This window comes from Platalea leucorodia (genome assembly GCF_965183815.1).
Source record: "Platalea leucorodia genome assembly, chromosome: 16".
Taxonomy (NCBI): Eukaryota; Metazoa; Chordata; class Aves; order Pelecaniformes; family Threskiornithidae; genus Platalea; species Platalea leucorodia.
In genome coordinates, this window is record NC_138838.1 from 7,365,264 (window position 1) to 7,378,015 (window position 12,752).

A 12,752-nucleotide genomic window follows, 5' to 3' on the forward strand; every position below is an offset into this window, starting at 1 on the left:
GTGCCGGAGGAGGGGCCAGCCCGGCTCGGCCCCCGGGGCAGGATCGGGGCCGCGGACCGCCCCCGGGGTGTCCCCGTCCCGTGTCCTCCCCCTCCGCCCCCGGGCCGCCCTCAGCCCCCGCCCGACCCGGTGCAGGCGGTGCCGCTGCCCCCGGGGATGCTGGCGGGGATGCGGCGGGGGGAGCGGTGGGAAAGCCGGGGTGTCCCCTGCCGCCTCCGGCCCGGCCCTGCCCGAGGCTCTGTCCCGCCCCCCCGCCCCCCCGCTCTCCCCGGGGGCTCCCACGGGCTCCGCTCCGCTGCAGCGGGACGTGAAAGCCCAGCCCCGAACGGGCTCCGCTAGTGCCAGCGGGGCTCGGGGGCCACCTCCAGCCCGGAGGAGCAGGGGGATGCCGAGGGCAGCTCTGTGCTGGGTGCCAGCACACACAGCCCTGCTCTCCCTGGGTCCCTCCTGGCTGAAAGCCTTTCCCCAGGCAGGTGGGGGACATGCGACAGGGATCAGGCCCCGGGCAGCGTGCGGGTGCCCGGTGGTACTCCTGGCTCCAGCCGTGCTGGGAAAGCATCCTCCCCGGGCACAGGGTGAGAGGCGGCCCTGGGTTCGCTGTGCTGAGCTCACCCTGCCCTTGCAACGCGTGGGTGATCCTGGAGGCACGGCGGCTGGCAACAGGGATACCACAGGCCCTGTATCCCTACGTAGGACCTGCAAAGGAGAAAGGGTGCAGGTGCAGGGGTGGGTTATGTACCGTAAAGCAAATAACGGCATCCTTGGGAGTGGGGGATGCTGTGAGGGGCAGGAGGGAGGGCTAAAAAAAGCCCACAGAGCCTGGAGGCCTGGCGAAGATGGATGTTTCCCACCCATTCTGTATTATTCTTCAGTTCCAAATTTGTCAGGGATTTCCCTGACAGTGAGTGCCATCTACGGGGCTCACCCAGCACCTTCCGCCTCTCTGAGAGGTGCCCAAGGAACCCACTGCCGGCTGGGGCCCGCTGCCTGATGCTCCACACTACTCAGAGCCTGCCAGGCTGCTGCCCCCCCACCTGCCCCCCCGGGACTTACCCTGTCCCACAGCCTCTGGACAGAATTAGGACCCACATTTCATACATGTGAACCCACGAGCAGCGGGGTGACCCTGCCTCGGGGGGGCTCGCAGTGTTATTATGCCTTCCCCCTGCTTCTGCCTCTCTGGCCGTCTGCTTCCATCTGTCTTGCCTTGACTGAACACCAAACCTAAAAACCTGGAGATGCAAATTTGGGTGGCAGGAGGGGTTTGTGTCTGGGTTAGGGCCGGGTTTCACTTAAACCTTCTTTGAATGCTGGTATTGCTGGGCTCTCGCTCCCTGTGCGATGGGTGCTGACAGGACAGAGCAGGGCCATGCACTGCTCCGGGGAGAGCCAGAGCAGGGGAAGCCACCCAGCACAGGGGTGCTTTGGGAGAAGCAGGATTCCTTCAGCGGACATCGCTGCCGGCCTTCTCCTGACAGGGGAAACATCTGTTGGAGATTAAAACCAAGCTACCTCACACCGTCAGCACTTTAAAGAGGCTCCTTTGCTGAGCAAAGAGCTCTCTCTCCTGGCTGCTGCTAGCTTTCCTCTGCTCATTTCCCAGCTCCCTTGTCCCACCTGGGGATTAAGGGAGGAGGAGGAGACCCTGGGGAGGGACTGGCACACCGGGGCAGAGGGTTGAGATGGTTGTTCCAGCGTGTGCCCCCGCGGCAGGGCTGGAGCTCAGACGGCCCTTGGTGCATGGGCAGCCAGCGATGGGGCTCAGGTGGGAGCGCTGGGGCAGGAGGGGAAGGGCTGGGGGAGCTCTGCGGGGGCTCAGCACTGCGGGAATCACACAGTACGATTTCCCCTGTCCAAAAATCTGCTGGCTGTCATGTGTATGGCAGTAAAACCCTGCCTGATTCCTGTAGCAATTCCAGTTTGCTGAGCCCAGGGCAGAAGGGAGCCCTCCCAGCTGGTCCGAGCTTTCTGAGCTGGAGGAAAGGGGCCAAAGGGACCTTTTTAGTAAAATCCCCCCTTTGTCCCTGCTGCTGGGACCGGCCGGGAGCCTGCTATCAGCCTGTCCCCCGAGAGCCACTTTGCTGCCATCAGGAGGAAACTGCAAATGGATGGGTGGGTTTTATGAAAGCCATCTGTCTCCCCTCCCAGCCTGGCCTCGCAAATCTGCCGGGCACAAATGCCTGCACCAATGAGCTTAGCATCAAAAGTGCCAGGGCACTAACCCTTCCCCTCTTCTGCTCCCCTCCTTCACCAGCGGGAGCCAGAGTGACCAGCCAGCCAGGGGCTTTAGCGTGATCCCCATGGCCCATCTGTCCACCCCACACATATTGACAGCCAGTGCCCTGGTGTTGGGTTTTTAAGTCGTGTTTTCTCACAGAGCAAGCAAGAGAGAATAAATAACAGTGACAATCTGCAGCAGTGAGACCTTGCGACAAGAAACACAGAGCTGGCACTTCCAGAGGACTTCCCACCTTCCCCAGTTTTCCCGCAGAGCGGAGAGTCGCAGCCGGGCAGTGCTGGGGTCCCGTACGGCGTGTCGGGGGCTCACGGCTCTCGCCAGCATCGCAGCCGAGCTCTGCATCCTGCAGCGCTTCTCTCTCACGCAGCAGTCCCTTCCCGCTCCCCCCATTTGTCCCACAGACGCGTTACCTTCCCAGCACCGTCTCGCCACCCCAGCCTTGCAGGTCAGTGGATGGGGAGGCACTGCTGGTGTCCCCAGCTCTGGCAATAGCCCAGCTGCCAGGGGATCGCCCCGGCCAGGGGGTCTTGCAGGCTGCCTGTGTATCTCTGCTGGCAGGCACCTCGCAGCCCGGGGTGGTGGGTCCCGCTGGAGCAATAGGCAGGGCTGGGCACGGAGCAATCCTCCTTCGAGCTCTCGTAGTGATGGAGCTGCCTCTCAGGGGAAAACCCAGCATAGAGAGGGGACGGAGGGCAGCGCTGCAAGCCGGCAGTGCCTGTGTAACCGGGCTCCCAGGGGAGCTGGAGGCAGCTGGCCTTTGCCCCCTGCTCCTGTGCAGGGACCCTGGCCCGGCTGCGGCACTCGGAGTGGGCGCAGGGCCAGCAGCGCCCGGCGCCATGCAGGGACAGAGACAGAGCCGTGATCCTGTTGATGGCTCGCCGGAGCGTAGCAATTTTAGAAAGCCTTTTGCCACCGAGGTCATGTTTGAGGGCCAGCCGCAGGGCATTGAAGGCTTGGTTGTAGTCCAGGATCCTCTTGCGCTCTCTGACGTTGGCAGCCATCCTCCTGGCCTTGGAGCGCACCGGCCTGCTCCTCTTCCTCACCTTCATTCCTTCAGTGTCCCGCAGGCAGGCAGCTGCTTCCCTGCCCTGGGGGACCCACAGACCCTGCCCATAGCACGCCTGGGGTGCGCCCCCCGCTTCCAGCTCCTCTTCCGAGCTGTCGGGCTCTGCCGCTGTGCCTTTCCCCACGGCTGCTCCGGACATGGCCGCAGTGAGGGGGAGCAGGAGAGGTGCTGCTGCGGTCCTGCCTCCTGCGAGGTGTGGGAGACACTCCTCCAGGGACACGCAGCCGCCTCTAAAAACCCCACCGCGGGGCTCGTCACGTGGCTCCCTCCCGACCCTCCTCACCTGCCTGCAGGTGTGCTGCCTTGCGGAGAGGCACAGGGTGAGCCCTGCCTGGCCTCTGCCCGCGGGGATGCTCCTGAGCACGGTGCCAGGCTGGAGTGTGGGGCACCAGGGCTGGTGTGCCCAGAGCGTGCGGTGGGATGCTCACAGGCCCCAGGGTGGAAGCACCTCTACCAAGCACACATTGAAGTGGTTGCTTCAGTTTCTGCTAAGAGTTTGGTCACTGCAAGAGTTCCTCGAGCTGCTCTGCCCTCTGCTCTGCCTAATATAAGGCAGGCTGGCAGCTCAGCCCGCGCCAGGTCATCCTTTGGTTTTATACAATGCTGGGGGGCAGAGCCCTCTGGGGCATTGCCACCCTGGCACAGGGCTCAGGCTCCACTCCCTGGTGCTGCAGCACTTCTGTTATTTCCCAGCTAGGGGAAACTGAGGCACAGAGTGATGAGGTTGCTGAGGAGAGCAGCGAGTCTTGTGCCTGGGCACAGGAGAAGACAAAATGACTCCTGCCCCAGGAACGGGGCTGGAGCACTGAGCTGCCTTTGAGACAGTGCTTTAGGGCTGCTCCATGCAGCTGCACCCCGGCGAGCTGGGAGCATCCATGGGCATGGAGGTCGGTGGGTGCCTGGGCAGGAGCAGCCCCAGGAGCCAGCAGAGGAATGTGCAGGGCTTGGCACGCCTCTGCCCTGCGGAGCAGGAAGCAGGAATGTGGCAGGGGGGACTGGGGCAGGTGATAAAAGAGCTAAAGTGCTACCTGCCTCCAGAGCCTTCCTGTCCCTTCCCAGCAGCGCGGAGCCCGGGGGCAGAGCTGTCTGGGCTGGTGCTGCCCGACCTGCCCGGCACTTACTCTGGGGAAGACGATGCTGAAAGCAGCTCCTTGTTCCCTGCATCCCCAAGCCAGAGGGACAGAGGGACTTGCCAGGTGCAGCGGGTCTGGAGGCCATGGGGAGGGCCAGGTCCCCATCCTCCGAGCAGTGTGGGGCCACCATGTGTGTTTGCCCATCATTTCATTAGCGAGCAGTCGCTAAATGCCTTCCTGTGCGAGGGGTAACGTGTTGAAAAATGGCCCAGCAGCGGGTCTGACAAATTGTTGGGGTGATTCGTGCAAAAGCAGAGCCCCCGGGAGGATGTGCCCCCTCCCTTGATCCATCCCTTCCTATCTGATTGTCCCGGCTCACATTTGATCAATAGCCACAATTAGCGGGGGGCTATTTGTCTATTGCCCTTCTCCTCTCCTGGCTCTTTGAAGTCGGAGCTAATTTAGGTGCCTCTGCTCCAGGAACCCAATAAATCAGGAGCTGGGGCCTCGGGGAGAGGGGAGGACCAGGCAGCAGCACTTCAAAGGGAGGTGAAGCTTGCAAATATTTTTGAGCACTCACCTGTGCTCACTATGGCCCTCTTGTTCTCCCCAGTGGCCTTCTGGCCCCCAGTCTTGCTCTGCCCAGGAGCGGATGCTCCCCCGGCCACTGACTTACGCAGTGAGCTCAGCTCAGGAGAGAGAGGCTCTTCGGGATGCTTGAATGCCGGCAGGACGGGCATGCCGGGCCCACTTAGAGATATGCCTGTCCAAAACCCAGCTAAGCAGGATGGATCCCTGCCGCAGGGATGTTTTGGCTCATGTGGGAGGTTGGGAGGTGCAGTACGGAGCAGATGCAGAGGTGGCTGAGCTGGGCACAGAGCTGTGTCCCAAGTGGGGCGATGCTTGGGCAGTGACAGGGGCAGAGGGCAGGCAGCAGCCCCGAGGTGCCCACCAGGCAGGGCAGAGCCCGCTGCCCCCATCCTGCCCGTGGTCCCCAGGAGCTCGCTGGGGAGCGCTGCCGGGGTTCCCAGCATCTCGGCTCTGGGCAGCCCTGGCCCTGCAGGGATCCAGCCCCAGCTCTCGGAAGCGGGCAAGGCCAGACTGTAAATCACGGGTCATCGGATGCCACCTGCCGCCTGTAATTAGTGCATCCCGCTGGGCCGTCCCCACCTTGTCCTGGATGCTTCCTACCTAGGTGCCCATTACAGGGTGGGAGGCCAGGAGGAACGCCCACCCTGGTCCTGCTCCCTCAGCTCCCGCTGATTTATCGCCATGCGCTGGAGAGATTTATGGGCTGAGATGGGGAGCCAGAAATGTGTTGTAAGGCTCTGCCGGGCCTGTCTGCCTGACAGATGATGAAAGAGCTGTAATTATCCGTCGCCACGCATAAATCAGGCCACTCACGGCACCTTCCCCCTCCTCCCCAGCCTCCATGAAGGGGTTTGACCCCCCGAGGATACCCCACCTCTCCAGCATGTGTCACACCAGACTGGGGCACTGCTGAGCGCGGGGCAGGTGGCCGTCCTGGGCAGCATTGTCACAGCTCTCGCAAGTCCCACAGCCCAAAAGTGTGTTTTGGGTGTCTTTGCCCCTAGCACTGCTGCTGAGCAGGGGCTGCAGCTCCTGCAAAGGGCCTGGGACTGGTTGCCCGCCGCCCACATCCATCCAGCACCCCCAAACCGCTGCTGCTTCCAGGTGAGAGCTGCCAGGGCCATCTGAGAGCACAGCCCTCCCTGGAGATGAAACCCCTATGGGGAGGTGAGGGGGCAGCCGACATGGGCTGGGGGCGGCCGGCAGTGTCCCAGCACCATCCATCCTCCTCGGGAAGGCTGCACCAGGAGGCACGGCTGTTCCGGAGGGAGCCCATGGTGCCAAGGCATGAGAGCCAGGGACTGGCATGCAGGGAGGTGTCCACCTCTGCTCAGCCCCCTGCTCTCGGGTGGTGACGGAGGGGAAGGAGGAGGCGGTTGTCGTAACATTGCCTGGGCCCCATGGGTAAATAAATAGGGTGCTTTGTTCCTGCTGGGGCACAGCCAGATGGCACAAGGGACGCTGGCTTGTGAGTCATCCACAGCCAGCCATCGTGCAGTACACGGGAGGAGGCAGGGGAAGGCAGCTCCCGGCGGGCGCGCTGCCTGCAGGCTCTTGCCTCTCTGCCCCCGGCACCCCGCGAGGTCCCGTGTCCCAGCGCCTCGCATGGCACGAGGGAACTGCCGACCCTGCCCAGAGCGTGGGGTTGGGAAGCCCCATCCCGTGGGACGGGAGTGAGCCAGGGGACATGAGCTGCCCTGGCAGCTTAAACACAGCAGGCACATGTGCCGTGGCACTGAGCGGGCAAAAACCCTTACATGGGCCTTCGTCGCCCACCGCAGGAGTTTGTGCCTGCCCCTCCGTCCGGTGGGAATGGCCCATCCATCCTGAGGCAGACGGGGCAGGCAGAGCATGACCGGCCCGAGGATGAGGATGGCTGGGAGACGGGCAGAGCTCCATAGCAAAGGCCCGGGGCGCGCCCTGGCTGGGGGCACAGCAGCTCGGTGGCACAGGAGCTACCGCCGTGCCTTCAAGGCTCAGTTGTTCCTGGCTCGGGAACCGATTTCTTGCAGTGCGTGGGATTGTTTGTGTCATTAGCTGTCGCTTTGTTAACTGCTCTGACGCTGCCGGCACCAGACGCTTCCTCGCCTGCACGCCATCCTCCCGGCCCGCGGCCCGCAGCTCCTCCGGGGAGACCCAGAGGTGGGGACGGAGGAACCGAAGGTGGAAACAGCCGGGAATACAGCAGCCCCCCCCGCACCCCGCTCGGGCTCCGCGATCCGTCCCGTATCAAGCCCGGGGCGCGCCTGCGGTGCTCCCCCGGGGAGCGAGCGGCGGGGCCGGCGGGCGCAGGGAACCCCGCCGCCGCCTCCCACCGGACCGGCGGCCGGAGCCGAGCCGGGGGGCGGTGGCAGCGCTGCTCCCCGCCCCGGCGGGGCCGTGCCGAGGCGGGGCGGGCCGGGGGCGGGCACCGACGTCAGGGCCCGCGGCGGCGGCGGGGGGCGGAAGGCGGCGGCGGCGGCGGTGCCGGTGCGGGGGGGGGGGGGGGGAAAACTTCGGGCCGGGGCGGAGGATGGCGGCGGGCGAGGCGGCGGCGGGCGAGGCGGCCCGGGAGGACTTCGCACGGCACTGGCAAGCGGAGTTCCCGGGGGAACCGGCGCCCCCCATGGAGCTGGGCTCGGTACGGGCCATGGAGCGGGAGCTGGAGCGCTGCCGCTGCCAGCTGCGCCGCCTGCAGCGGGCGCTGGCCGAGGAACGCTTCAAGGTGGGCTACCTGGAGGCGGCGCTGGCCCGAGCCCCCCCGCCGCCGCCGCCGCCCGCCGCCCCCCCCCCGCCGCCGAGCCCCGCCGGCGGCCCCGCGGGCAGCTCCCCGGAGGGAGGCAGCGGCGGCAGCTCCGACGCGGAGGACGCCTCCTCGGCAGGTGGGTGCCGCCGGGGGCCCCGGGCCGCGGCACGGCCGAGGGGGGGCCGTACCCACCCTGCGTCCCAGGGCATCCCACGCCGGGGACGAGGGTGTCCCCCAGCCCCTCTGCCATCCCCGTCGCACGGTCAAGGGCATCCTGGGCCGCCGCGAGCCCGAGGGCATCGCCAGCCCCCGTGCTGTCCATCCTGAGCTCCCCTGCCGTACCCACGGCGCAGTCAAGGGCACCCCGTGCCGCTCCATCCCCGCGTCCCCATGCCGTGCCATGCCACTGCTGAGGCCATCCCAAGCCCCTGTGCTGTCCCTGTCACACAGCTGATGAACCCCGTGCTGTGGCACGGCAGAGGATCTGACGGTCTTCCCAGGCTGTCCCTGTCACACAGCCGGGGCACCCCATGCCATCACATGGCTGAGGCCGCCCCAAGCCCTGGTGCCATCCCTATCAAACAGCTAATGCCAACCCCAGCCCTTGTGCTGTCCCTGTCCCACCACTAAGGCCACCCCAAGCCCCTGTCCTGTCCCTGTCCCACGTCTGAGGGTGTCCTATGCCAAGGCCCCATCCTCAGGCATGCAAGGAGGGAGGGTGGCTGGCCGGTCCCCCACAGCTGGCTCTTGGCGATGTGCCATTGCTCTCCAGGAGCCACCTCTGGGGCTGGGACACTGCAGGAGAGTCACTTCCTCCAGGTGTGACCCAGCTCACGGGGACACCTCTGCTCGGGTGACATCCTGTGATCTCTCTTGGGGAAGTCCTGGGGCCACTAAAGCAGAAGCATGTCGGGGTGGTGAGGTGTCCCCGGGGCGTTTCTCTGGGCGGACTGGGGACGATGTTATTTTGTAAGTGACTGGCTGTTTCGTGGCACTGAAGGCGCAGCCAGCTAGCACTGTCACCCGTCACTCTGTCCTACTTCCAGCGACCTGGAAGTTGTTATTGCATCAGCTTTAATCCCGGTTCAAACGCAGTCCTGACAGCTAGGGAATGTCACTTTTTATGTTGCTAATTCTGCAGCTGACTTGAGTTAATTTTATTGTTGCTTGATTGTTTGGGGTGGTTGTTTTTCCCCAAGGCTGTATTGTGCTGGTTTAATATTGCCTGGGTAGCAAGCACTCTGATGTTGAACCGTGCTTAATATTTAGCATAATGTATATTTATTGCAGTAGTCTACAGGGCCAGAGAACAGCTTGGATTCCGTTTCACCTCCTGAGCTGTTGGGAGGTGAAACGTCCAAAGTACATGGCTGCTGTCGGCGTTGTCTCTGTACTGTGCCGGGCTCGGTCACACGTGCGTTGCCTCTCCCCGATTACTGGGGACCGGTCACGGGAGCCTGCTCCCAGCCCTGTGGCGAGGACCGAGGGCATTCGATGTGCTGCCTTCAGAAAGCCGCCCCAAGCCCTTCCTCCTCCAGCTCCCTGTCAGCGGCACCGGTTGTAGTTTTTGGAGAGCTGCTCAGTGGCCAAGGGGCCTTGAGTGTGTCGGAGGAACCAGGCGCAAATCCTTCTGATTTACACTCGGATCCTGCATTTTATTTCTATCTGGGTAACCCTCCTGAATGTTTCCAAACACCCAGGACTGTGCAACGCTGCTCTCAGGCCGGGGCGGGTGTTGTTAAAGGGCCTTCCCTGGAGCACAGTGTAAGAAATAGGTCTCTGAGCCCCCGAGGGTCCTGGCTTCATAACCCGGAGGGGTCCTCCAGCCCCGCACCGCCCTTCGAGGCGGCTGGACCAAGACCTTTGCAGCCACTTGGGGTGAGTCTTTGGGCAAGACCTTGAAATCCAAGGTTACGTCTGCTGTGATTAACTGTGGCCTCCTCCTCCCCCAAAGGGGTCTCCATCATGGTCCCCAGCTCCTGCATTCATCTGAGGAGGCAGCATCCCCTCCACCAAGTGCCCAGCTCCTCGCCCCACGGCACGGCCGGGCTCCGTGCGGAGGTCGGCTGATGCTGAGCTCTCCCCAGCCTTGTCCCGAGCCTTTCCCGAGCATCAGCACTTTTCTTTGTTGTGCGTTATAAGGGCGCCTGTGTGCGCTGACGGCGCTGACATTTAAAAGCACAATTTGAGAGCACAGTAAAATGTGTGCGGTCGTTGCCTGGATCCTTCTTTCTCTGGACAGTTGGTTAACTTAGTGGTCCCGTTGTTTTCTTCTCACTTCTCTTTATTTTTCAGATATAATTAAAAATTCCTGATTGAGGTGCTGTTTGCTTCTCCTGCCAGCGGTCCGGGTGGTAACTCAGTTAGTGCTGCTCTGCCTGGGGTCCCGCAGTATTTTAATGTGAATTTTGGAGCTTAACAGTGCTGCGGCTGTGGCTGAATGCAGTCGGTCCCCAGCCATTTCACTGTAACCTACGGCAGCGCTATCTGGACAGCAAGTGAAGGAGTGTTGAATATAGTCTTTATGGGAATTACTGGGGAAAGACAGTGGTTTCCTCTAAGTAGCTTGTGATTAATCTCATTTTAAGCGAGGAAATCTGCAAGATGCCCCTGTTTGCAGCTATTGCATGAGAGCAGTGCGTGTGACAGCCAGATACATGATCCTGGCATCTGAGATAACGCCTGTGCCAGCTCACCCGGGACCGACAAAATCTGAGCGTCAGCGAGCAGATGGCTAAAGACGATGCGTGGAAAGGACTAAAATTCCCTTCATCTCGGCCGTCACCTGTCCCTGTGGCTAAACATGCAGCTGGCCTCACAGCTGAGTATGCGCGGTGCCGGGAGGTGGTCGGGGTGTGCCGGGGCATGACGGTGCTTCAGCTGGGTGCTGCCTCCATCACCTCCCTTTTGCTGCAGCATGAGTCTGGGGCGAAGGGTCCGGTGCTGTGGGTTGGTACCCACGAGGAGAGTGAGCTGAGGGGGCAGGAGGTGACTGTGCCAGTTACTGAGAGGAGGGATGCGGCGATGCTCACTGGGAGAGGCTTTGTGCCTGGCAGCTGGGTAGCACGCACAGAGGTGGAACAAACTCGGTGCTGGGTTTCCCCACTTTGCCCTTGGGAAGCTGAGAAAGAAGCTGGCTTTGCTATGGAGCTGGGATGCTGCAGGAGCTCCTGAAGCTCCTCTGGAAGGCTGCTGGGTTTGGGAGCCTCCGACGTGCCCCATACAGTGCCCTGTCCCCTGGAGACACGAGCTGTGGGGTGGGGAGCACTGGCATAGCTGGAATAGTCCTTGGTGGCGTTAGCTGACAGATCTGGTTATGGCAGGATGCTGCGGCTGCAAGTTGTGTTGTAAATGAAATCCCCGGCCCTCTGTTTAGCTGGTATTACAGTTTCAGTCGTGAAAAGATCCTGGAGTCATGTGGGGTCTTCTGCTCACCCTGCCACACTGCCTTTGCCCGTACTTTGGGAAATGGGAAGGGAGGCTGCCGGTGGCAGCAGGGTCCCTGCCTTGCAGGGCGGTGAGCACAGAAATGCGGCGGTGTCGATGTCTGCACCAAAGGGCTGAGATGGGGAAGGGGCCCTGGGGCATCCAGAGTCCCCAGGGCATTGGCTGCCTCGTCCCTGTGCACCCAGCTGGGGCTGGATCACTGTGGGCATCATGCTGGGGGCTCCTGGCGTGGTTCAAATAAAGACAGGGCTTGTTCTTGCTGCTCTGTCCCTGCTTTCAGCTCATGCTGCTGCTGGCAGATACACGATACCACTAACGTGGCATCTCTGTCCTGGAGAAACTCCTTTGGGATGGGGCAGCACTGTGGGCAGGACTCTGTCCTGCTGTCCTGAGCCACCCATGGACACTGCTGGTTCCTCATCCCTTTCTTGGAAAAGCCCCTAAAACCCCAGCAAAAGGAGAACGGAAAATAGTGAGCGAAGTCCAGAGTTTATCCCGGTGCATCTCTGTCTGGGGTAGGTCGCACCGTGCAAGAGGCGAAGGAGCGGGGATCCTGCAGCACCCAGGAAGGTGAAGTGTTGCCTTGGCTGCGCATACATTTCCCCTCCTGTAGCACCAGGAGGGATCTCGAAGCCGGTGCTGAGCCGAGGAGGTGTGTGGGTGGGAGTTGTCCCTCCTCAAGAGCCCATTTACCACCTCTGTGTCCTCTTTTTTTTTTTTTCCCCAATTTTTACTTAATTTTTTTTCCCGCCACTGTTGGAACGCGTTTGTTTGGCTCTGAAGATGCTGAAAGTTCCTCTTCTAGCTGGGGAAGGCCAGGCAGAGTCACTGTGTTTAATTTTAACTGCTTAGGCAAGGACAAAACCGCAGTGTGTGCATGTGTGTGTTTGTGCTTGCCTGCTGGGGCCCTTTGAACTGTCTCCATCTGCTCTGGGGCCCGGCAGTGTTTTGGGAGGTGACATTTCTCCATGAACCCCCTGATGGCAGCATGACAACAACCCCTGCGTGACGTGGGGCTGCCTCCCCTGAGAGCAGTGCTGCCTGAGCCGGGGTCTGAAGGGTTAATGCTGGGGCAGGTTGGCACTGTTAAAATCATAAATAAATGCAAAAGTTCATGAGGTTCAAAAGCCTTTGAGTAGAACAGTTGCTGTTTAAAAACACGGCTTTTAAATGAGAGCAGTAAGTGCTGGTTGTTGGAGTAACTTCCCTGTGATGGGCAAATAGTGGAGGGCTTGTAAAGGAGCTGGAAGAGCAAAGGGGAAACCTGGGACCAGCTCTGCCTGCGGGCACCACTGCGATCTCTGCTCCAGGACAGAGCCGCAGCGGCCACAGCATCTGCGGGGTGGAGAAACAGCCCTTCCACGAGCTGGGACCCTGCGAATGCCGAGCAGGGTGGACGCGTGCTGGGAACCGGGGCACGTCTGTGCTTCTGGCAAGCTGTCGTGGCTGGGTCTGGCTTTCACCTGGCCGGCTCCCCTCTGCCATCAGCTCTCACATCAGCTAAGCACGGTTGCAGTGAGAATCTGGCTGCTGCTCAGCATCACAAACCTGCATCTCCTCCGAACCAGATCCTCAAAATTGGTGCGAGCATTCCCAGGGCGGCTTCCTCCT

General features: G+C 62.0%; 2 protein-coding genes across 3 annotated transcripts in view; one reads left to right on the forward strand and one right to left on the reverse strand.

Annotated features, from left to right (window-relative positions):
* Positions 1-2,685: 2,685 nt before the first annotated feature.
* On the reverse strand, positions 2,686-3,444 carry BHLHA9 (basic helix-loop-helix family member a9; the record flags this gene model as incomplete). The annotated part of the gene is made up of 1 exon (XM_082328603.1): positions 2,686-3,444. One exon carries the CDS (start codon positions 3,442-3,444, stop codon positions 2,686-2,688), a length of 759 nt encoding a protein of 252 aa, XP_082184729.1.
* A 4,298-nt stretch (positions 3,445-7,742) lies between these two features.
* The window catches only part of ABR (ABR activator of RhoGEF and GTPase), a 42,253-nt gene continuing 37,243 nt past the window's right edge, over positions 7,743-12,752 (forward strand). For both annotated transcript variants that reach the window (XR_014230008.1, XM_082328583.1), the window contains exon 1: positions 7,743-7,830. The gene's annotated coding sequence lies outside the window, so the exon portion shown is untranslated. The remainder of the gene's footprint in view (positions 7,831-12,752) is intronic.